We start from the raw sequence: 25232 nt of genomic DNA, 5'->3' as shown, positions 1-25232 counted from the left end.
AATAAAAGTAATATTCTTAGCATAAAAAGTAATAATTTTTCATGGATGACCCAAATAAGATACATGTCTTTCAAAATACGACCTGTGAGACCGTTTCACATAAATTTTTGTCATTTAAAAATAATTTATTTTAGTAATATATAAGATTAAAAAATAATTGGAAAAAAATCCAAACATTTTTCAAAAAATACAATTTATTTTTAGTAATATATAAGATTTAAAATTATATTGTGACAAAAAATGAATTTTACAAATCCAGTTAACAATTTCAAAGAAATCAATTTTATTCTTTCATGCATAGTCTAACGTTCTCCTCTATTAATTGAACTTTATTTTAGGAAAAAAGTAAAGTTGTAGCATAGTATATAATATTCTCTATTAATTTATGTGCCTACTTTTTGCTTTTGGCTGGTGGTTTTTGGACTTTTTTAAGGGAACCCTAATGCCAACGTTTTGAGGATGTTGTCATATGCTTGTAATTTTGTATTTAATTGATACAAAAATATTTGCTGACCTTTGATTTATATATGCCTAAGCTCTCCAATTTTTGGGCTTGCTTAAATGATAAGTTAGCAATTCAGACCATATAAAATATCATATAGTTTATAATACGGGAAAATAGTTTGTTCCGTTCATTAATTTGTTTAATTTTGAATTTTGGCCTATTATGTACTTTGATTTTTATTTTTTTAACTATTTTGATTTAATTGTTGATGTGACGTTAGAAAACACTGATATCATATCGAAAAATACTGATATAATTTTCTTGTATGCAGTTTAAAATTGAGACTTTTTATCACTGATAATTATAACTTTGCTAAAACGAAAATGGCTTGAAACGATAACTTGAATAAATAACTTATATCCGAACCAAAATCACAATTTTATTTACTTTCTAGATATTCTTTTTTTCCCTCAAATTCATGTTCTACCATCCCAAAATTTTCCTTGTTTTTTTCTTTATAAAGCGCCTTTTCGAAACGCGACATGTAATCGTTTGTCGCCTGCAACGTGTATAGTACCAAATAATCTTGAGGCTGAAATTTCAAAATCAATCAATCAGGGGAATTACTCAAACAAAGATGTACCAAATGGACATTCAACTTCCGATCGGAAGCATTTATTCCCATCATTTATGGATTTCCCCAAGAAATCAAACAATTGTCAAGCCTTTCTGCTCAACGAGGTCATCACCCCAGCCGAACGGCGACAATAATGGCAGTAAAGGTGTGTTTTTTGTCTTTCTCGGTCACAATCTGCTTATGCATGCACGTGGGTTTTGACCATCGACCTCTAGATTGTTGATTTCATATTGAAATATTACACGGAATCGGAATTATTTGTAAGCAAATGATCACGTTTTTGGTTGATTTGGATTTGGAATAAAGGGGGGTTCTTTTGACTCTGAGATTTGGGATGTGTGAATTCGCAAGTTGGTTTTGATTTCAGTACTTTTTTGCTTTAGAGCTTATTGCATAAATTTTTTGCGCGCTGGAAATAGATTTCCCCGGTTATACATAAGCAATTTTTACTTGCAGTATAGTAGTTGCAGCTTTTACTCGGTTAATTGTAACTGTAGTGGTGGAATCTTCAAGTTATGAAAATGTATAGGACTATGTCGATTTTGTCCAAGGATGAATTTTATTTGTTAGTCCGTTTGGACCATATCTAAGCTGGGCTATTAGAGCTAGCCATCCCTGTGGAAGAAAAAAATATCAAACTTGGTTGACAAATCTCTGAAATGTACCCCCAAAACATGTTAGGTCATTCCCCAGAACTAAAATTCTGTGTCTGGCCCTACGTCCATGCCCGATGTATTATTGACTGTCAAGGCATTTTTTTGATTCACGATTCAACTTACATCAGAGTATACTTTCAAGCCATATAACATTAGTAGCCCATTTCATACCTGTGAATCTGAACAAGTCATGGGCATTGATTCTTTGATGCTACTCATAACCTCTCCTCGTGTGCTACTCAGCTCAAACATTGGACATTGCCATCCGAGACGCACTTCTTCAAGCCATCGAAACTGAGGTGTTTTTGTACCTTTTGCAAGCCCATACAATCAAGAAACATCTCAGATATATGGCTTGAATTTATGGATGCATGCACTTGGTGGAGTTTTCATGCTAACATGCACTTTTCAGTAGGAGCCATGCGGAGTGACATGTTCGATTCCCCTCCTCACAAACAAAAATCATAGATACGATAGAATCATGCGGTTGATCTGGATATCTAGCTTTTATCAGAAAATGAAGGTCACCACAATAACTATGAGATGCGAAAAATAACTTGAAAAACTTTGATGGGTTTTCTGCAACTATACAAGTGATGTGTCGATGGATGAAGTGCATATTGACCTTGCATAATTGTATTTGGCCCTGAAGAAATATTAATACACAACAATTCTACTTGTTTTGGCCCTTGCTTGTGGGCGAAGATCAATGAAGTAATTTCTGGTTTTCGTTTTGCAGGTGATAAGTTCTCAACTGATTGGGACAAAGCTTGGTCCAAATTCAAAAAGCAAGGGAAAAAGACACTTTTCTCAGATTTCTCACCTGACAAGTATGTAAGCTGGAATCCTAGGCGCTCTGAATTCCCATTATCGGAGGAGGTTGATCCCATCAAAAGAACGGAGAGGTCAAATCTCAGGTTATGGACCAGTCCGAGTTTTACTCTTGTAGGAGCAATTGTCATTGTTACTTTTCTTTTGGTGTACACAATTCTAGCACCAGTTAAGTAACTTTCCCCAAGCTTTTGTTTTGAGACACGTATATTTCTGTTACTGTATATTGGTTATTATTTTGGTGGAACAATCTTGAGTCAGGAAATTTATAGCTTGTACTTACATCTCGTGTTTATTCTTTTCGGTGAACTTTTATGAACGAACATTTAGCGTAAAGAAACTATCCGATATTTTCTTTATTCTTCTTTTGAAGGCCCGGACTCTCTTTTGAACCACTGTCAAGAACGGCATGCAACAGAAACTTGTCTTATCTTTTATCCGTTATCTTGTATTTCAAAATTTATGGTATATGATGTGCTTAAAATTTAAAAAAATAAAAATAAAATAACTTTATGTTATATGATGTCCTTGATTTTATTTTGTGGATGAGTAATTTATGAATAAAATATCGGACATCGATGGTGCTTTATTCATCAGTTGAAAACTGGCATTCCTCCATCCAACCATTACTTGTAAGCGTAAATGTTGAAACATGACTAAATCTTCTATACATTCACTTAGATTCTTCAACTTCCAAAGCCTAGGCCTTGTGAATTTTATGATCAGATCAATGAGGTTTTTTTTTTGCATTAACTCCTCAATTGTTCTCATCGATCAACTAAATACTTTAATTCATCAAGAAGGAAAGATAATTTTGGTTTAATCCACTTAACTATGAGGTCCCTAAATATAAATAATTAGTGCTTGCAAGAATGTTGAGTGAAACATAGAACATTTCTGATACAATTAAAAGAAAAAAAGTTGTTCACAAAGTTGACTTAGAGCATTTCAATAGTTCATCAAAAACCTGAGCATCACTCGGCCAGGAAAAAAAAAGATGACTTAAGATCTAGGCTTCTCCTTTTTCTCCTTAAAGAGGGCAAGGAGAGATACACCAGACACCTTCACCACCTTGAATCTGACACCAGGAATATCTCCCACGGCATGACCCTTTCGTCCAAATCCAGCAATCAATACTTCATCCTGTACAAACAGCATATCAAGTTTCGACTCTAATTCTGAGGGCAATTAAGCAATCATAGCTGAGGAACTGATAACGGGAACTCACATTTTCTTCTATATAGTTTAAACAACCATCATTAGGAACAAAAGCTGCAATCTTTTTGCCATTCTTAATAAGTTGAACCCTCGCACATTTACGAATAGCAGAGTTCGGCTGCTTAGCTTCAATGCCACTGCATATGTAAACAAATCGTAAGACTGGTTAAAATGTAAGCCATGTATGGCATGATTAAGAAAAACTAGAAGGCCAGAGGGAATGAAAATTTTTCACATTTTCTCGAGAACAATTCCCTTCGCATGAGATGATCCAGCAAACGGTTTCTTCCATTCGTTCCCCAGGTGAGATTTCTTGTAGGCCTTGTCAGCCCACCTCTGCCTTCTGCGGTGGGACTTGAGCTTACGACCAGCTCCCATGCCACGTGTCTTCCTATATGACAGATAGTAGACAAGATAATGAAGCCACATGACAAAGAATAATACTATCCATGAATGTTGTAAAACAATTTCTTATCAATCTTTCTCACAACAGAAATCTCAAAATCTGAACTAACAATAGAATTGACAAGAAAAACGCCTAATCTTAGAAATTATACTACAAGGTCAAAGAACGAACCATGATTCAAAATCCAAAAATAACATGAAACTATGAATTCCCTTTCCCCCAAATACATATTCCATGCACCTTAGTCACATTAGATATTAACCTACGATGGACAGAAGTAAACAAAACCTCGTTTGTCATCAAATTCACCTCCATGATCTTTAAAAACGACTCTCAGACCATTAAATTACACGAAACAAAAATATTCTCCCATAAAAAAATTTAAGAGTTGCACATAAGCATTCGCAGTCGCAAAAGCCAGTTCTTTGCTCTTTCTTTCCGTAGAGAAATTGCTTAATCACTTGAGATCCCAAACAACCACCGTGAAATTCTTCACACCACAAACTGAACAAAACAACACTCGATTTTCCATTTCCACCCACAGTTTATCGATTAAGGAAACACAAAACAAGAGACGCATTCCAGAGATTTCTGCACGTACCCCATGATTGCAGAATCGAGCGACCGAAGAGATTGCGGCTACGGAATCAGATGAGAGTGGAACAGCACTGAAATCCCACCTGCAAATCCCTAATCAATTAAAAATAATTTAAATAGTTTTTGGATACAGAAGATTGTCTTGGGCCTAATGGGCCTATGGGCTCAGCCCAACTAGTTGAAACTCGAAGATAATATTTAGATAAGCGTAAAGAACACACCTAGTTAACCCATACTCTGGGTTTTAAGGCCCAGGACCGTATGTAGTGATGTTAGGTCATCTAAGTTATGAAGCCCAAATATGTGGGTACTTAAGCGCATAGCTTACTATATTAGTAATACAGTCTTTAGCCCGTGCTCCTATGTTTTTCATTGAATTAAATTAAAAGACTGAATATTACATAAAAGATAAAAATAAAAATTGTATAACCACAAAAATTCTAGTAAAACCATTCACGGATCAATTTTATAAGACGGGTCTCTAACCCGACCATAATCATGAAAAAAAGTATTTTTTACATAAAATATTATTCAGGTATATGTCTCATGGACATAGATTCATGAGATTGTTCACAAGTTCGTTTTGAAATGATGGCTCGAAATATAGAATATTTTTATGGCTAAGCATGACTTTGTTCGTTTTTATCATAGAACTTTACTCCTATCGTACTCTTCAAAACTAAATTTACACACCGTACTTTTTACTGTAACTACCAAGATCATAAAAAAACTAAATTTTAATTTTTGTCTAGAATAATTTTTTTCTGGGTTTCAGAAACTTTTATACCAAGTCCAAAAATTTCTTCACTCGAATAAAAATACTCTTTATTTTTTAATCTATGGTTATCTTAAATTTGTGCATAAAATTTATCTTGAAACCACCCAAATTAACCATGTAACAATAAATTAGATGATTGAAAATTGAAGGCCGTAACGGCTCTGAAATAAACCAAACACAAATACACAATGTCTGTTACATCAAATTCTAGTAGAATTTATCTGCAACCACAAAATGGTCATTTTGAGATGGAGAGTCGCTGATTTTGTTTTTAAGCAAAAAACTACTGAAATGGCATGATAACCTCTCAATGATCCTGAAACTTTCGTTAATCTACTTCTGCCCTTTCTTTAACAGTACACCACCAATCTTCTTCAACATATTGCCATTTTTCTTTTTACCGAAGTCATCATTGATATCTTCAGAATATGGCGAACCCAACTTCCCAGAAATCGTGTGATAGTCCAAAGAACCTGTTCTTTTCACATATTTACCATTATTTTCGGTCGAGAGCATTGCGGCAGCTGCCTCAGCAGCCTTTCTCCATTGATCTGATTGCACTTTCAATCTCCTCAGTTCAGTTTCCATCTCTGAGTTAGCAGCTTGAGTTGCATCAAGCTGTTCGATAACACGTACGGTTTTTCTTCGGCTTTTTTCGGATTCCTCGGTCAAATATCCAATTTTTATCAAGGCTTCTTGTTCAGCTGCTCTTGATGCCTCAGTTAAAGCAATGGCCTCATTAGTTGCTTCGTTTTCCTTCTTCAAGATTTCAGATTTCAGAATCTTGTTTTCTGCTCTGAAGGTTTGCAACTGAGTCTCTTTCTGAAGTAAATACGCATGCAGATCTTTGAGGAGTGACTCCGACTTCTCTAGCTCCGTTGCAAGTTCGTATTCCCTCTCAGCTGGTGCATTTTCTTCGATCTTTAAACTCAACCCCTTGTTCTCCTGTGAAATGCTTTTCAAATCATTATCTCTTTCAATCAGTTTTGCCCTCAATGTGTCAGCTTCGACTTGGTATTCTTTAATTTTTGCCTCTAGTTCAAGTTGTTTCTTGAACGATTCTGATTTCACATTCTCAAGAAGTTCATTGGCATTATTTATCTCAAGGGTGCTACGATTGTAATCATCTTGATGCCTTCTTTCAGCAGTCTCCAGTGCTGATCTTAGACTATCAACTTCATGTTTCAAATCCACAAGTTCGATTTTCGGGACTTCTGTTTTAACATCATCAAAATAATACGCTGAGATCTTGTTGCTATGACCTAAGTTAGACCGGAGACTCCTGACTACTTCCTCCAATGAAACTACTCTATTTTTTGACTCTTCCAACTCCGAGATCAAATTTTCGTAAGACTCCATGGCAATAGCTTGTTTAGAGTGTAATGTTTCTTCAGCATTCTTCAAATCTTTCAATTGCATTTGGGCTCGATTAACATCTTCAATAACCCGAGCTTCAGATTCTCGGGTATTATTTAACTGGGTCTTTAATTTCTCAACCAACTCAAGAGTTCCGTTGAGTTCGCACCTCAGCCTCTGTATCTCAACACAAGCTGACTCGGCATGCCTAGCATGCGAAACTTCTGACTCAGAAACCATGTCCAGTTGAATCTTGAGATTATGAATTTCATTCATCGCAGACGCCAAAGCAGAAGAATCCATAGAATGTTGCTTTTTTAGTGCCTCTAGTTCAGATTTCCATGCTTTATCTCCATCATGAGAGATCTTTCGTAATTCTTGGAGACGGGCTTCTTCTGAGTCCGAAAGTTCCTTAAGTTGCTTCTGAGTCTCCTCGAGTTTAACAGACATGGCTGCCAGCTGTTCCTTGGCTTCTTCGGCTTCCTGCTGAGCCCTTTGCCTCAATGACATGATGGAGCTCAGCTGATCCTTCGCCTTCTTTGATTCCTCTTTGAGCTGAGCTATCTGAGATTCCAATCCAGACACCCTGCTCGATTTTTTCTTCTGTGGTATTGCACAGAAAAACATATTTTTAAAGAGTGGATTAGAATAGTAGCATCGAAAAATATGGATTATGATGACAACCTGCAAAAGAAGGGAGACTCCAGTGATCCATGTATCTGACATTAAATATCTTACGGTAGAAGTTCATATTGTAAACCACCCCTTAGTTTGGATGATCTCACGGAATTTCAAATCCTTCATCCAACATTTTGTTCCATCTTTTTAATGACGTCACGTGATGCATGTCAAATCCTCCAATTTTCAGAATGATTTGAAAATCCATACCTCAAAACTAGTCCTAGAATCTACTCTTTGGTCAAAATATTACTAAAGTGATTCTTGGCTTTCTCATGATCATAGCTATGTAAAATATTCACAACTATATACCTCAGTGGCTGGACTTCTTGGTGACTGGTGACCAACAACCTTAGGACTTCTGTTTTTAGGTGTTCTGCTAACCGGATTTGGCGACAAAGCAGGATCAGATTCCATTCCCGGAATTTTGAGTTTCCGGACCGTCCGTGACATGACCGGAGATGCCTTTTGAGGTGCATCAAGAGAACCAGGTCTGCGGACAAGCAACCATCAATTTTTTTATGAGACAAATTTGAAATGTACCGTGAAATATAACACATTATCCCGCCCAATCTAACAAGAAAATGAATCTACAACCCAGTTTGAATCATTAAAACTTCTTAAGGCCATACAACATACGCATTAGTCATGGAACTTGTTGATCCAAGTGAAATATACCCTTTCCCTCACAGGGTAGTAATGTAAAGAGGCAGGGATTTCAAGTGAAAATTTTTTTTTTTAGTATTTGAGACGAACTAACAAAGCAAAAGCAACAACAGAAAACCAAGAAAAATGGCATTTCGTATAATAAGGTAAACTTACCTAGCATTAGAGGCCTGCATACTTTATATCAAGCGATAAATGTCTGCAACTCTGCAACACTTTACAGAAATTTGACTGAGGAATAAAAAAAATGGGGAAACAATAACATAGGGAAGATAAAAGTTCAAAGAAATAAAACCGATCTTTAAATTTTTAATACATTTTCAATGAAAAACAAAACTAAATGGGAAAAGCACCTAGAAGCTAAGTTATCCCTTGAAAGGAAAAACACATAAACAACCTTCTCCGACGAAATCAAATCCATTAAAAAAAATATGAATTTTTTAAAAAAAAAACAACAAAGAAAGAGAGAAAAAAGGTAAACAGAGAATGAAAATTTGTATTGATAAAATACAAATTTACTAAAAAAATTAATAAAATGATAATATAGTGAGATTATTTTAACAACTTTTTAGTGAGGAGGATTCACTTGTTTTTCCTAATTGTGTTAACCAAATAATGATATCAAAAATAAGTTTTCACTATTTTGAACACCATCAGCAAAATCTTTACCTGTATTTTTTATCTCTTTTTTTCAATAATAATAATAAAAAAGAAGTTTATACTCTCAACCATATTCAAGTAACTTATGGTAAATAAAACATCTACGCAAACGGCTAACATAGAAAATAATTGAAATAAACCGTAATAGCAAGTGATAAAACCGCGATAGGCAGAATCATTAACTTTCAAAATGCCGAATCATAGACAAGAAGCCACACTCAAGCACAAAGATTTCAAGTAGTCAGCATATTTTCAAGAAAATCAAAATCTACATTGAGATATTTATGTGCCTTTTTTTCTTCTGAACTACTTATTAAATATAAAAAAGCCAAAAAAAAAAAAATTACCACTATACATTCAAACTCGCTATTCCTCCAGTACTCGAGCTTTGGATTATTCACAACTCAACGGAAATTTTTTAAGCACATATACGCAGAAAAAGGGGAACCATTACAAAAATCATACAAATAGCCAGAAGAAGCAGAATCTACATTGAAAAAAAAAATAACAAATTTGAAGGGAAAAAAAGACAGCCATTAGACTCACCAAGCAGAAAAAAGTAGTCAAAAGACAGCGAAAGTTTGAACCTTTCTTCTCACAGATCCTAAATTAATAACAGCTGACTTGTTACTGCTGTAACTCTCACATGATTCTCGAGAAAACTAGTGAACTGAAGTCTAAAACCCTAATCTCAGTAGACCAAGAACGTTTGGTTTGAAGTCTGGGACAACGTGTGTGGGTTGTTCCCGAGTATTGCCTCCATTATTTGTTTTTTGGTCAAGAAATAAAAATGGAGGAGTCCCGCCAACTGTATAGGGCGTGTTTGGTATCGTGGAAATTTTGGATGGAAGGAATCCACCGAGAAGCAAGAAAACAAAAATAAAATCTGTGCAAGATCCTTAATTTAGGTCCTGAATCCTGATTGGTTGTTTCAACGACTACACTGGCACATTTTCGTAATATTTATCAAATAACTCAACAAAATGAAGAAAATAAAAATTTGCTTGTGATGACATTTTTATATATCACCATCAGTTTTTTTTCAAAAAAAATAAGATAACATTTTAAAGCTCAAATGTTATTTTTTAAGAAGCTCGAAAAGTCACGATTTTTTTTCTCTTGACGAGCCATTACAAAAATCACACTACTTCAATAATTGTTTTCATCAACAACTGACTACTATAACAACTTATTTTGGCTATTTGCGTAGAACAATAATGAATATTATAGTTATAAAACACTAAACGTGACACAAAAAAATTCTGATATACAAATTTTCTGATATTATACTTAGAGACGTTTGTTAACAAGAACACCCAAAAACAAGTATGTATGCGGGCAAAGTGCAAGGTAGTTGAGTCGCCTCTTGAACTTGTGTGACGGAGCACAACATTACGGGAGTTATCTCTTGGATACGTGAAAGTTATTTTTAGATTTCTGATATCGATGATTGTGATACCTCACCCACATTGATGAATTTATAATAGACAGCAATAGACTTCTACAACAATTTAAGTGAACTATTTTCATAAAACAATAATGAATATAATGTTACACACTCTATTTTCGTAGAGATAAAAAACCTAAATAATTATTATAAAGCTCATAGTACAGTCGCACGTCAAGAAACCAAAGGCGTGACAATCATTGGCATTTGCAAAAAAATCCCGTTAAAGCAATTATGCATTTTATTTTATTTTTCCCATCCCAAACACGGTCTTGTATGGAAAAGCCTCATGGCGCTTTTAAATTGGAATTTGAAAAATAAAATATTTGAATAATCCGACAAAACTCAGAAGTATCCTGGGATATGTGGGCTGCTTAATGGGATCGATCCACGTCCCAAATTGAACATAGATTTATGTTTGACCTCTCGAATTGGATCTAAACATAAATAATTCTCGAAAATGAATCATGATGTAAGCTTGGCTTGAAATCAAATTCGAATGCTTGAAATTTATTTAATTAATATATAATATTATTATACTAATGAAATGTTAAAAGGTGGAGAGCGAGCTATCGAAAGATAATTTAGATCAAATTTGATCTGAAAAGAAATAACAAATTGAAATATGTTCGAGTTTGGTTCAAGCTATATAATTTCGAATACAGATTAAATATTGTTTTTTGCGTCGTGAGTTACAAACAAAATTGTTTGGAAATAAAATTATTTTATAATTTTAATATTATTCTATAGTTCAAAAACCACATATATTATCTTATCAAGCTTATTTAATATGATACTATTGTTATTGGATTTCAAATAATTAATTGTATGATTGTTATGCACAAGCTTTGTTCGTTTAAACTATTATTTCAAATTATCTTAAAAATGATTTATAGAAAATCCAACGATGAACTAATGATACGCCGGAATAATACTCTACTTTTTCTTTCCTTCTTGTTTTCAGAAACAAAATTTACCGAAAGAAAAAAGGAGGTGGTGTTCTCCTATGTTTTTGTGGTTTCGTGGGGCGTATACAAATTGTTTCAGCTCGATTTGTATTCGAATTTATCTTGAAATTGATTTTGATATGAACTCGAACTCAAAGTATTATGTATGGCAGTTCGTGAGCCGTTTGCGGTTTTTAATTATTTAATATATTTATATATTAAATAAATATATTTCGAGCTATTCATTTTCGAGTAATAGTTTGTTATGGTCAAATCATGGTATTTGAGCTATTATATAATTTGAAAATTTTGATTATCAGATAACTTAAAGCTTAAAAAGCGACGATAAGTATCAAAAATAATATTTTTTTTTAAATTGAAAAAAAAAATTGATGTGATAGATGCAGTTTAGATAGTTTAATCACTTTTGCAAAAACATAAAATATAATTTTTAATTAAGTATTAATTTAGTCAAAAATGGTTATTGTTGGTGTGTTGGAGAGTAAAGATTCGCCAGCAACTCGCACAGGCCTACAGCCTCCTTCTTTTTTCTTTTTCCCTCACTTTTTAAGGCGAATATATGATTCTTCGCAGCCATGGTCGGCTATACGTTTGTTCTTTTCCACTTTATTAGGTTAAATAATGGCAAAGAACTATTTTTTAGCTCTTTGAAAGTGAGAGTTAACAGCACTTCCTATTACATAAATCCCTACATTATATGTATTTTATTTATGGATTTTTATTGAAAATCGTGTGACAGTTTAAGCACAATTCATTGATGTGAAGGGATTAAAATGGAGCATTCCACGTTTCATATTTTTCGCTGTATTTATTTTTTCACTGTGTTTGATTAAAACACCGTCTTACTTTAACATGGCGTGGAAAAAAAATAAAATAATACGAAGAACTAAAATAATAAATCCAAGCTGAAATTTGATAAGATTGCAGTTGATATATGATAATGTCGGGTTCAGTTGCTTGTGATATAATCTTGATGATGGGAAAGGTACGCTGTTGATAACGTGGACGAGAAGTTGACAGGGAAAAGTGTGTCATCTGATGAAGAATGTCTTTGATAAAGTCTAAATCTTTTTCTTATTTTATCCACACCACCACTGCGTTTTTGCTCCCTAGCTCATTCATCACCGCTTCCGCTTTATTTCATCATTAATGCTCAAAATTTGGTAAATCGCTGATTTTGCTGATCAAGATTTTTGTAATAGTATTGGTTTATGGAGGTTTCGGCAGATTTGAAGTCTTGGAGAGATGATCTGGCGAGCTTAGTGGAAGACTCGGGTATAAGATTCCCCGGTGAGTCAGTCAGAGCTGCGGCAGAGGAGGAGGAGGAGGTCGCGACGGCTGGGGAAAGGGAGAGTTTGAAGGATCAAGTCAAGGGTTTCGCGGAGGCGTGGGGAGAGATGGTGGTGGAACTGGGGAGAGGGTTAAGGGATGTTGTGCGGCAGACGGTGCTGACTGAGGATTCTTACGCTGTGAAGAGAATCAGAGGACCGCTGGCTGAGGTTTCGGAGAGACTGAGGTTTTTGAATGCCTTCCTGCCAGAGGATCGCCACCCGCTGCACGTGTGGGCGGTGTTTTTCTTCGTTTTCATTCTCGCTCTTGCTGGTAAATTCGAAATTATCTCATGATTTAGCTCTCTGTGATGATCGTATTAATTTTCGCCGAGTTACTACTAGATAAATTTGTTGTTCCAAGTGAACAGTAACTGCGAATCTTTAACGTTCATGGGTTTGGAAGGAACAGGGACACGAGCAAAGGAAATTCTGCACCATTGGACTTTCATTGTAAATTTTGAGTCTGACATTCATTCATTACTAGTTCTCCAAGCATTTTCTTTGTCTAAATATTTGCAGTCCTGAATGTAAATAGTAGATATGAAAGTTACGTTTCGACAATGAAGAAAATTTCTATACATCCACCCAGTGCTGCGCGTATATTGCTATCGGATGGTAGGTATATAGCATATCATCAGACGGGTGTTCCGGCCGATAAAGCTAGATTTACCCTTATAATCCCGCACAGTTTCCTTTCTTCTCGACTTGCAGGTACTAGGCTTCTGTAAATTATTGAATAAAAATGACATATTATATGGACTATTTGAACAATGAAATGACAGGTATACCTGGTATGAAAGAGTCGTTGCTGGAAGGATTCGGTGTGAGGGTCATTAGTTATGATCTTCCTGGTTTTGGAGAGAGTGATCCTCATACTATTCGAAATCTTTATTCTTCGGCTCTGGATATGTCGCAATTGGCAGATTCGGTGGGAGTAAAAGGCAAATTCTGGGTTGTGGGATACTTGAGTGGCTCGTTGCATGCTTGGGCTGCTTTGAAATATATTCCAGACAAAATTTCTGGTAAAAATCTGGCAGGATGCTGATACTGGAATGATCTTGTCGTATTTTCCTAGTATAATTTTTTTATTGAAATTATTGTTTTGACCACAGGAGCTGCCATGTTTGCGCCTTTGGTGAATCCATATGAGCAGAGCATGACTAAAGAAGAGAAGTCGAGAACATGGGAAAATTGGACACGGAGAAGAAGATTGTTGTATTATCTGGCTCGAAGGTTTCCAAAGGCCCTCGGTTACTTTTACGGTCAAACTTTTCTCTCGGGGAAGCATGGACGAATAGATAAATGGTTATCTGTGTCACTTGGAAATAAGGTAAGTCATGTCGCATATAGCAAATGAACTGGATTACTTGAAAACCAGTTCTTTATGACCCTTGTATAGGCTCCGTAGAACAACGTTAAAAACTAATAGTATACTCCACAAACACCTTTGATTTTATGAAGACGACTTTTAGCCTTTAAGATATTGTGTCGTGGAAGTAGGCCTTCATGGATGGAACCCATAAATATACTGTTTTTTTGTCCAGGACAAAAGTCTCGTTGAAAAACTTGCCTTCGAAGAAATCTGGCACAGAAATGTTGAAGAATCGATCCGCCAAGGTAACACAAAACCTTTCGTGGAAGAAGCTGTGCTGCAAGTTTCGAACTGGGGTTTTAGCCTAACAGAACTTCAAGCACAGCGAAAATGTCAAAGAAAAGGCCTCCTCCCTTGGCTGCAGTTCATGTATGGACTACCCGAATGTGAATTAACAGGATTTCTTGGCCCGATTCACATATGGCAGGTCCGTATCTGTTTCATAGTACTTTTGTATTTGAGTTTAAACATAACCTTAACGGGTCGCTCTTTTTTCACAGGGAATGGATGATATGGTGGTTCCGCCATCAATAACTGATTACATAACGCGCGTGCTACCAAACGCCAGTGTTCATAGACTTCCGGAAGAGGGTCACTTCTCATATTTCGTCCTCTGCGATTATTGCCATGGGGAAATATTATCGACCCTTTTTGGTATTCCGCAAGGTCCACTTGATACTGAAGATAAAGCTCCAATCAACCACGACGAAATCCGGGATGAGGCAGATACTACTTCTGTATGAAACATTACTTCTCTTTGGTATACGACGACAGGGATGTTCTGATTCTTAAACGGATCATGGAATTTTTCTTCCCTTCTCATCTATTTTCGAGATGGTTGGCATCCACAACAAGAGTCGAGATGAAAGCACTCCTTTTGTTTTCTTGAGCGTAGAAAGCTTTCTGCCCTTATAGTAAGAACTAAGAAAGAGAGGTGTTGTGTACACGAATGCTACGTTTCACTTCAATTCCAAAATATTGATATACTAATATGGAAAGAGTAACAGAGTTTCAGTGTTGCAACTTACTGGGGTATGATGTTAAAAGAGGCCATTTGGATGAATTTTTATCCATTTTCAATGCGAGAGATGTTTCTAATGAATAAAAAAATTAAAAATTATTTATAATTTGTATTTATATGCACGTAAATTTGTGGATTTAGCTGATTTTTTATAATTGTGAAAAAAAAATTCAATTACCTTACAATTATTTTCCTTGATCATTAATTTATGAGTTTCTCATTTAAATTTACTCATAAATTATGGATTTGCAATAAATCATATTTTAACTTTTGAACCACCAAGTTTAATGTGATTTATATTTACTAACGTTAAATTCGCTAAATTTTGGGTTATTCTAATAGATTCAGGTTTAGGTTTTGGAAATTAATGAAAATATTGTTGCCTTAATTTATTCAGTAATTATTTTACGATTCTTACAACTGGTCCTTCGAGAAATTATATGTTACATGTTAGATTTGATGGACTTCACTTTAAAAATGATCCTTCCTTTTAGTTTTGACTATGTTATAGTCATTCACATAATTTTTCAAAACTATTTATTAAGAATATGAACAAAGGAATTAACTGATTTAATTATAATCACGAGAACTAGTCACTGTGGTCCAGAAAAAAAGGTAGACGAACACGATTAACGAAATAATATACATAAAAATAAATATCAGACATTTAATTTTTTTTGTACCATATGAAATATGAATTTTGTGTTCGCAACATATGATTCTTGTTGAATTTCACAAAAATGCAGATAATATATATCAATGCTGGCTAGGAAATAAAAAATGTCGAGGGCAAAGGAATCCATTGATATAAATAAATTCTTACATGCAGAGAAAAGAACCATTTCAGAAGAAAGAAAAATAAACACTTGCCTTTGACATATGTTTCAGAACTGGGATAAATGTGTAAGCTGTGATTGCACCAAAGCGATCATGTATTACTCCTCATCTTCAGGTTTGGTAGAAATTGATTCCCTTTGAGGCCTATGTTTCCTCCATTTTTTCTTCTGTAAAGAAGTTATCCAAGCCGGGACTTCACACCCAGAAGCTGTCATGACATTAGCTACGTTCCTTAAGAATGGAACATCGGTTTCGGTGTATAAGGTTATCGCCTCTCCGTGTCTCCCAGCCCTACCCGAACGACCTTTATGAAATGTCAGAAAACTTGGTAAAAAACACAAGGAATAATTTGAACAGAATACAAATAGGCTACTTAAGATAGATTTCAATGTAATTAATAGCCAAACAAGAAAGTGGACTGATTGACACCACCCGTCTCCTACAATTGAACTAAATTGCAATAATGAGGCATAACATGTACCCCCTCGGCTAGTACACCAATTATAGGATTGAACAACTACCATTGTATCCAGAACTATTGCTGATAGTGATGGTGTTAATCAAGTCTTCTAAACTATATGACAGTTCAAGCGCCACTTTTGATCGTTGTGCGGTCAAAGAGGACAAGACGGTTGGCACAATTGATGCCATCGAAATACCCTCTTTTAGGAAAAACGAGGGCATGAGATGAAAAAAAGAACTGGGCATTCAACATTTAACGTACCAATCCTGTGAATGTATGCGGCGGCCGAATCTGGAAAATCGTAGTTGATCACACAATTGACGCCTTTAAAGTCCATTCCACGGGCAATAACATCGGTGGCAATCAAAACCCACGTTTTTCCTGACCGAAAGTTGTCGACTGCACTTTCTCTCTGCATATAGTGATAACTGTCATGGAAATCCTGAAGCAAAAAATTCAAACATTTCAACCACTCATTAAACAATATACCTGTATTTCAGAAAGATCGGCATGTATGACATCAGCTCGAACATCGTCATATTTCAGCTCGTCATATAGTTCCTTAGCTCGTTCTTTGTTTTGGACAAAAATTAACACAGGTGGATTCAAACTCTGCACCAAATATTTTGGGTCATCTCAAATGATGAAGCCATGTTTTTACTCTCCAATTACAGTAATATATCAAAAACACACTTGTAGATTAGCTTTTATAGAGAGATAAGGAAAACCGAAGAAATTGGCCAACTAGGATGTAATATTTATACCTCTGCAAAGCTCTGACGGAGAGCAAGAAGCTTGCCCTCTTCACTTCCTACAAATATGAGCTTTTGATTGATTGATTCAGAAGCAGAGTTTCTGTTCAAACATTTGAGGAGAATCAATTCAGCCACAACAAAATTATTTTTTATCAACATGAGACGATAAATTTGACAAATGTTTCTCCACAAGTGCGGCAGCCAGCTCAGGATAAATACATGATATATCTCCCCAAGTATCAATTCTTACTTTCTGCCAATGATAACACGGACAGCTTCATGCATAATCGTGCGTGCAAGCTCTTCAACAGTATCAGGTAAAGTAGCACTGAACAATGAGCGTACGATAGAAGGATTTGAGCATGCTTTGACCACTGCATCAACCTGCTCAACCAAGCCTAACTCAAAAAGCTTATCAGATTCATCCAAGACGAGAAACTCAACCCTGGACACAACAAAAAGAAAAACAATTGAACAATCTTAAGGATATTTCTCAAAATCAGAGGTGAAATAGGAATCACAGTTCCTACTTCCTACTGGCCCAAAACTAGAAAGTTTATATTCAGGTTCAGAATGAAAAGAATCAGCTAGTGCACACATAGTTATCCACTCAAGTAACAACAGATAAAAGACATATTAGGCCTCACAGAAACGCTAAGTACAATACATTTGGCCGCATATTAACACAAATTAGAATCTATCACTTTTCAATAGTTCTTAGTTTAAGGTGAGAAGGTGCTACAAATTTGGACCAAATAAATATTTCCATATTTCTATCACAAACTTTGGCAGTTTGGAGAAGCCTAGACATTAAGACCTGACACAAACAACAATGACAGAATAGAGATCTTACTTGCTCAAATCAAGTTTTCTTTTGCGAATAGCAAACTGCACCCGAAAAGGTGTAGATATGAGAATATCACAGGGCAATTTTGAAAAATCAGCACTTTTAGTGAGCTGTTTGGTCATTAATTTGATTTTAAACTTCTTTCCTCTGGACAACTTCTTGCATTCTCTCGCTGTCTGAGCAGCCAATTCACGAGTGGGGCAAAGAATCACTGCCCGAACACCATCCTTTGAAGCATGCTGATGACAAGAGATTGCTAAGTAGAATTTTTCGAAATAAAATTTAGAACACATAAAAACCTGATGTTTGCATACCTGAAGTTTCATAAGTATTGGGCAGACAAATGCAAAAGTTTTTCCAGAACCAGTAGGAGCACACGCGAAACACTCTCTTCCCTGGAAAACAGTAGAAAAATAAATTCATTAAAAATAAAAATAATAATGGCATACACACGAACATCAGAGCAACATTTGGATAAACAGTGGAAGCTCATAATTCCACGATGTATGACAGCCAGTCGAGCCCAAAAAAATAAAGAAGAAGCAACAACCCAAATGAAAGATCATACATGTAATATGACTGGAATAGCCTGCCTTTGGATGGGTGTTGGTTCTTCAAAACCCAGATCAGCCAAATTGCGCAGTAGGTATGATTTGCAATTATACCTGCCCAGAAGAAGTTTCCACTAACTCTTCGTCTAAATAATTTGGCAAAGAAATACGGGAAAAAACAACATGAAGCAGTTGATAACTGAACAAATTTCGTTCTGTCAACATACATTGATGAAAAAAGACACGTCTCTACAACTATCGTTTTGGTTTAAAAAATAAAATCAAGTCCTTTCATACACAATATAGAAACTACCTATGATTAATTCAGCAATCATATATTAATTTTGGTGATGTTCTTTGGGTGGCATTAAAGGTCTAATTACTGTATTGTTTCGGTGATTGCTTGGCAAGAAGCAAGGTCAGGTATTCCAACCCTTTCACAACCTTTAAAAAATATAATTTTAAAGAAACGCTGTACCCCCTTAAATGTAGAGACATCTCTATTACTATACTCGACAATCAAAATACAGCAGCTACTCAGCCCAACATATTTTCCAAGGTAAATGCACTTGCTTCGACAACTTATTTTTGGTTGGTCAGTGGTATTGATTCCAAAGTTTTTTGGTTTTAAAATGAAGGAACTATTTATTCAATTGAGCAAGTATAACAAACTATACTCCTTGTTGATTAAAAGGTCAGCTCATTATAAAGAAGGCTCTTAATATAAGAGTGCAATATTTGAAATTTTGAACTACCCCAGTTCTTAAACAGCCAGATCTCACAAAACTCTATGTTTTAATTCTTTCAGGCAGAAGATTGTCTGATGACCATTTTAAGAGCAAACGGTGATTTTAAACCTTCAGAAGGTGAGTTTACGGCCTCGTTTTTTTACCTTCATATCCTAATATTAAGAGTGTTTGGACGGAGAAACAAGATTTAAAAAAAAAACAGAAAAACCATGTTTGGAAAGAAAACTTGAATTGAATGAACAATTGGAAAGAAAGAAGTAAAAAAAATGTTGCTTTTAGAGTTTCAACTTCAAAGTAAAAAAGATAAACTCTCTCAGCATATTTTATCTAAACACAAAACATCTTCTTTTTCTGACGATAAAAAACTCTTTCTAAACCAAGTGCTTCTGTATCCAACCTGACCCACAGTTCAACAATCTAATTTAGATGCATGGATATGTTTAAAGAACTAGGAAATGAAACCAATATATTATGGCAGAAATACACAAATCAAAAACCGAAACAGAAGGAAAATTCTATCGAGTAATAACAAATGAATCTTTTCTTACCTTGATCGCAACTCCGTGAAGCTCGTCTGAAGTGGCGATGGAATATTTCTCCCAGAAACATGAATATTATGCTTCTTCCGAAAAAGAGCGTCCCTCTAAAACACCACAAACAAAAGATTGTGTTAATTTCACCTGCCTTCGCATATTGAAAAAATACAAAAGTTTCTAGCAAAAAAAATAATATCAAGATATTTCAGTCCTATGCAACTATGATTTTCGTATATGGATGAAAATATGATAGAACCCATGAAGAAATAAATACGAGTGTCCGATAGAGAACCTCCAATCGACGATGATACTCTTTCTTTCTGAGTAGAATTTCCTCTTCATTCCCGTCACCTATTTCATCTTCAGCTTTCAATTTGGAACGTTTAAACACGCTGAAGCCTTCAACTGGATCTAAAAACCATTTAAATGGAAAAACAAAATTAGACCGTGAAGCCAAGCTTCACACGTCGCTTACCCAATACCAAATTACAACAGCTAAAATATCCATAAAATCTATATTTACACCATTGGTTGTATGCTTTTGAAATTTGCACTATATTCTAGCTCACATAACCAATTACAAGTATTTACTCCAAAACAGTGAAACAATATCACCTCTCAAACAAAAGGACTTCAAAATTAGTTTGTTTCATTTCCATTAACACCAATAAAACATGGGAAAGAAAAGAAAAATACCTGAAACTACTGCTTTTCTTTTTCTCTTCTTCTCAGCACGTGATTTCGTGCCTTCTTCCGTGGTAATATCCCCATTTTCAATCAACTTAGGCTTATCTGCAACACCATCATCCTCTTTTTTCACCTATTCAGGGTTGCACCAAATAAGAAAAAAAAACTAAATTCGAGAAAAGTTCACATATTAAAGAGCTACGGATTCAAGAAAACCTGCAAGCCACAATCAATAAAATTCACAACATGCCGTGTTTCCTTGATTCTGCACAATTAATTAATACCTTGAATCTAGCAAAATCACCGGAAAATTTCTGGCGATTGAACTTGATGCCGGAGAACAAAAAAGAGCCGTCCTTTTCCATTATTTTTTTTAGAGAATTTATGACGATATAATTCAAGACTACGGTCTACGCAACAATGGTCGATTTCTTTTTGTATATATTATATTGTTTCCGAGGCATAAATTTGATGGCTTCTCGGTATATTTTATGATGTATCGAAGGCCTGCTGGGAATTAGGGTTTTAGCTAGCGCACCGCTTAGTTGGGATATTATTATTATTATTATTATTATTATTATTATTGTTATTAATTAAATGATGATGAATGATCAAATATTCACATGTTTTATTGCACATGATAAAGAATTGATAGAGGAATCGACATTTATGTAATTTTAAATATCAAAATATTAGTTTTAGATTATAGAATGTGGTGGTGCCTCAACGTTCGTCAAAAGACTTTAAAGGTGTCTACACAAGATGTTTCAGTGCCTGTAGTGAAACAGGGCAAATGTCCTAACACATCAAATTATGTCTTGCAGTGCCTGGTCAGCTGAAACATGATTTTAAAGATTTAAAAACGAGGATTTCAAGAAATTAAAGACATTTATTCATTTCCAAAACACGAAATATGGAGAAAGAAACTTTGGGTTTGATTTTCTTCTTCAAATCAACGTGGAATCATCCTAGATTACGAGCCAGATATAACTTTTGATTGATTTGCACGACTTTTTCACGTTAGTATCGTTCTTGAATGTATCATACTCACTCTTTGAGATGATTGTTCCATGTGTATTGAAATTCCTCCCCGATGTAGATCGAAATAAGAATTTTTTTTTTTTTTTTTTTTTTTGCATTAAACTCTCTGAATGCAAAAAAATTCCTTAATAAAAATCTAACTTCTTAAATTCAAACGCCCAAATATAAATAGTGTCCAATCTTTTTATTCGATTGGAACGCAAAGCTCGACTAGGCACCGATGCTCTGTTGGGCTTCGGTGTGCTGGACTGGGCTTTGGTGAATATAATTTTCAAATCAAGCCCAACATAGGCCCACTAAAACACGTCGACTTTACGAACCATCGGAGCCCCAAACCTAACTGACATGGTGACACATTCGTAAACTCGAGGTGCAAAGCAAAATAACGAAACTATAAAACCCGGTTCAATGGAACCCAAACCTGTTAAGTTTATTAAACCCTAACCAGTTTTACACGAGTGAAATCGTGCTAAAAACTAGACTGTTTTTCCTTCCCAAAGTTCAATTTATCCGAGTCAAACTAAACTCGAGCTTGAACCTTGATTGATTAACTCGCCAACTTAGACCCGCATGAATGCGTGTAGATTCCATACTAACTCAATATGAAGTCGAGATTTACAAAATGAAGTGCTTATGAAAATGATCGTCTCTATTCTCTAAGAATGAACATTCAGAACCATAATTTAAAATCCAACAACTAAAAAGTGGACCACTTTCCTGCTGAAATTTAAAAACCTGATATTCGATAATTTAAAAAAAGAGGCCCATCATCTAAAACTGACACATCCACCCAATCAATGCCTTTACAAATCTGGCACCTTCGCGGGGAAATATCGGAGAATCCTATTACACCAATTCTGTCTCGATGTTTCGTGTGTTTCATGAATGTCGCAACATGTAATCTAAGGTCCAAGATAAACCGCGTGACATATCAACCACGGAGTTACGTATTTTGTTATATCTTGAATAGTAATAATTGACAGACCGAGAGACGCAACGCGGTGGTCGTCGTGTCAAGAAAGATATAAATTTGAACTCTTATTTTTCAAAATATCATGTCTACGCTTACCACTTTCGAGTTTTATTATATAAGATCCAATTACGGATCATTTTATCATGGGAATCAAACATGAAATATTAGTTTCAGTATGTATAAAGTTGGGGTAAAAGTTAAATTTTCCCCATTGACCGGTTGCAACTAGCAGCACTTTGAACCATAACAAATTCAAATTTAAGATAATTTTTTTGAAAAATTCAGGATTGTACTCCAAAGTAAATTGAAATATATGTTAATAAATTCACGCGCCGACCTTATTCACGGGCTATCTATGCCATCCAAGCCTATGGGAAAACAACGTCTCATCCCCAATAAATCCTTAGTCCTCTCCCAGCATTGTATTAAATTTCCCAACTACAAATGGTCACAAAGATTAATGAATGATGACGCCAAACTTGATCGTCACTCAGAAGTGCAATTAAAGAAAAATGCCCACATTCCAAATTTTTTTTTAAAAAAAAAAGAAGAAGAAATTAGAATGTGTCATTACAAACTTACCAAAAATTTCTCAGAATGATGACGAAATATGGGAACATATATAACGTGACGAAATGATGATTATGCAGAAAAAGTTGGGGAATTCACGATATTTATATTATTATATTATATATAACAATGACATGCATAAAATGATAGACTATTGCGTAGTGAACTCCAGCCAAAACGGTGGTCCGGTGAATGGGATGTATATCTAAGACATTTTCAATAATACACACATGGGAATGTCCACAGTTTGCCCACAACGACAATGGGTACACTTATCCCATTCACAATATTCTTGTTAATATATACAGAATATTATATATATATATATATATATATATATATATATATATATATATATATAATTTTTGAAACGAGGTTTAAATTTGATCAGACCTTCGTCGTATGTATTAAATATATATGGTTTGTTTGAAAATAATATATTATTGATCACATGCATGCATTTATAAGGCACTGTTTGCTCGTGGAGTATTGTGATGATCATGAATGAATCAATTGTCGGGATGATACAAGGATATTGAATCTCATGTTTGTGTTAAGACGATATCACGAATCTTCTTATGTGAGACGGGTGAGTCCTACCGATATTCACAATAAAAAGTAATACTCTCATCATAAAAATAATATTTTTCATAATGATACAATAAAAATCTGTTTCATAAAATACGACTCGTGAGACCGTCTCACACAAGTTTTTGTCTCGTGGGCTAAATTGTTATACATTAATAAATAATCATTGTCTCGGTAAATATAAATACGAATCTTATAATAAATTTTTTATTAAAAAATATTTGACCAAATATATAATACAATGGTTATCTTTTCATTCTTTCTCCACATCTAAACACTGAATGATATATGAAAGTGCAGATCTCACACTATATAAATGTCACCAACCGACACATCCCAATCAGGTCATTGAAATATATTGCTGTGCAGATGGTGATGCTCTCACTTACCGAATTCTCTCAAATATCATTCTTATTTCTCCATACATAAATTTGGTCTTTCTTTTACGAAAAATCGCCCAAAACAAACAAAAAGAAAAGACAGGGGAGTTAATCCATTACATCGATATCTTGGGACATGGAGTTTAAGGCTAGACTCATCGGAACACTGCTTCTCTTTATCATCGTCGTGCCACCGAGTTTCTCCGCAGGTTTTCTCCCATTCCATATTCTTTTTACTATGATGTCTCCGTAAGTTTGTTGTCCTGTGCGTGGTTACTTTGAAATCATAATTGATACTCACGGGAAATCTAGGGTCCGATCCCAACGAGCGTCACTAGTTCAGACGTGGGCTTTAAGATGACTCTGAGCCTGAAATCAAGAAAAAGACCGTTAAGAGGGGGCCAGGTGTCCTGGCGTAGCCCCTCCGACGCTCAAGTCAGTGACTGAGGTTATATCGGGGGAGCAGCTAAGGGTGCTGCTGAAAACAATATAGTGAATTCATCAACTGAACACCCAAACCTGGTATTTATAGGAGAATACATGGGCCTTTGGTGGGCCTGTCTTCTATTTGGGCTAAGGTCCTTCGTGGGTCTGTCTTCCCTTTGGACTAAAGATGAGCCAAGGGTAATGGGCTCATCCATGGGGTATCAATAATCTTGATTGGGTTACTCGGATTTGTTAGGAAATGAATGCGAGTCGTGTGTGTTTTTCTCAGGGAAATCGCAAGTGAAAAGTATGGAATCTGACGTTTATGATATTGATTATCGAGGCCCAGAGACTCACACGTATCTCCCGCCACCAAATCTGGCTGCGGATCAGCCCAATGTCGACACAATAGCAGGCTTGGCCGATCATGGATCTAGAGTTCCAGAGGCCCAAAAACATGTAAAATCTCTCTTTCGAAATAAATATTTTGTTACGAGAAGATGTTGGGATATTTGATTTTTTAACATCGTGTGATTAATTTGAAGATTAGAAAATGATTTGTTGCATTAATATATAAAAAATAATAGAGTTGTTTTATGGAGTTGCGATAAATATGAATATATGTTTTGTAATTTTTGTAATTGAAAGATATATGTTATAATTGAGTTTTACACTTGTGAGACCGTCACATCCGTTGAATATTAGTGTCATATAAACTATAAGCTTATTAGTCAACATAAAAAAAACATTGCACAAAAGATG

At 35.1% G+C, this 25232-nt stretch overlaps 4 protein-coding genes and 1 long non-coding RNA gene across 7 annotated transcripts; 2 read left to right on the top strand and 3 right to left on the bottom strand.

Moving 5' to 3' along the window:
- Positions 1-911: 911 nt before the first annotated feature.
- LOC140838003 (uncharacterized) lies at positions 912-2851 on the top strand. Its single transcript, XR_012119520.1, has 2 exons — positions 912-1227; positions 2478-2851. It is a non-coding gene; the product is annotated as an uncharacterized lncRNA (long non-coding RNA).
- A 593-nt stretch (positions 2852-3444) lies between these two features.
- Positions 3445-4896, bottom strand: LOC140838002 (small ribosomal subunit protein uS12). The gene is made up of 4 exons (XM_073204086.1): positions 4795-4896; positions 4023-4178; positions 3798-3924; positions 3445-3712 (listed from the first exon to the last, which is right to left on the bottom strand). The coding sequence occupies exons 1-4, from the start codon at positions 4797-4799 to the stop codon at positions 3572-3574; spliced, it is 429 nt and encodes a 142-aa protein (XP_073060187.1). The 5' UTR covers positions 4800-4896; the 3' UTR covers positions 3445-3571.
- Positions 4897-5704: 808 nt separating this feature from the next.
- Positions 5705-9782, bottom strand: LOC140839846 (interactor of constitutive active ROPs 2, chloroplastic-like). 3 transcript variants are annotated; one of them, XM_073206811.1, is made up of 4 exons: positions 9475-9782; positions 8425-8499; positions 7915-8095; positions 5705-7527 (listed from the first exon to the last, which is right to left on the bottom strand). In XM_073206811.1, the coding sequence occupies exons 2-4, from the start codon at positions 8442-8444 to the stop codon at positions 5902-5904; spliced, it is 1827 nt and encodes a 608-aa protein (XP_073062912.1). In that variant the 5' UTR covers positions 8445-8499; positions 9475-9782; the 3' UTR covers positions 5705-5901. The 3 variants fall into 3 exon arrangements, with proteins under 3 accessions (XP_073062912.1, XP_073062913.1, XP_073062914.1); XM_073206812.1 differs by having other exon boundaries at positions 8425-8483; XM_073206813.1 differs by having other exon boundaries at positions 8425-8475.
- A 2463-nt stretch (positions 9783-12245) lies between these two features.
- LOC140839845 (uncharacterized) lies at positions 12246-15108 on the top strand. The gene is made up of 6 exons (XM_073206810.1): positions 12246-12945; positions 13194-13385; positions 13457-13696; positions 13787-14004; positions 14219-14473; positions 14547-15108. Exons 1-6 carry the CDS (start codon positions 12555-12557, stop codon positions 14787-14789), a joined length of 1539 nt encoding a protein of 512 aa, XP_073062911.1. The 5' UTR covers positions 12246-12554; the 3' UTR covers positions 14790-15108.
- Positions 15109-15841: 733 nt separating this feature from the next.
- On the bottom strand, positions 15842-21032 carry LOC140839844 (DEAD-box ATP-dependent RNA helicase 57-like). The gene is made up of 12 exons (XM_073206808.1): positions 20777-21032; positions 20502-20625; positions 20098-20216; positions 19818-19912; positions 18538-18634; positions 18284-18364; positions 17976-18208; positions 17373-17567; positions 17132-17222; positions 16857-16979; positions 16629-16779; positions 15842-16208 (listed from the first exon to the last, which is right to left on the bottom strand). The coding sequence occupies exons 1-12, from the start codon at positions 20855-20857 to the stop codon at positions 16003-16005; spliced, it is 1596 nt and encodes a 531-aa protein (XP_073062909.1). The 5' UTR covers positions 20858-21032; the 3' UTR covers positions 15842-16002.
- Between the last annotated feature and the right edge of the window lie 4200 nt (positions 21033-25232).

Source organism: Primulina eburnea, chromosome 8 (assembly GCF_022965805.1).
Source record: "Primulina eburnea isolate SZY01 chromosome 8, ASM2296580v1, whole genome shotgun sequence".
Classification (NCBI taxonomy): domain Eukaryota; kingdom Viridiplantae; phylum Streptophyta; class Magnoliopsida; order Lamiales; family Gesneriaceae; genus Primulina; species Primulina eburnea.
This window is presented reverse-complemented; position numbering and strand designations above follow the sequence as displayed.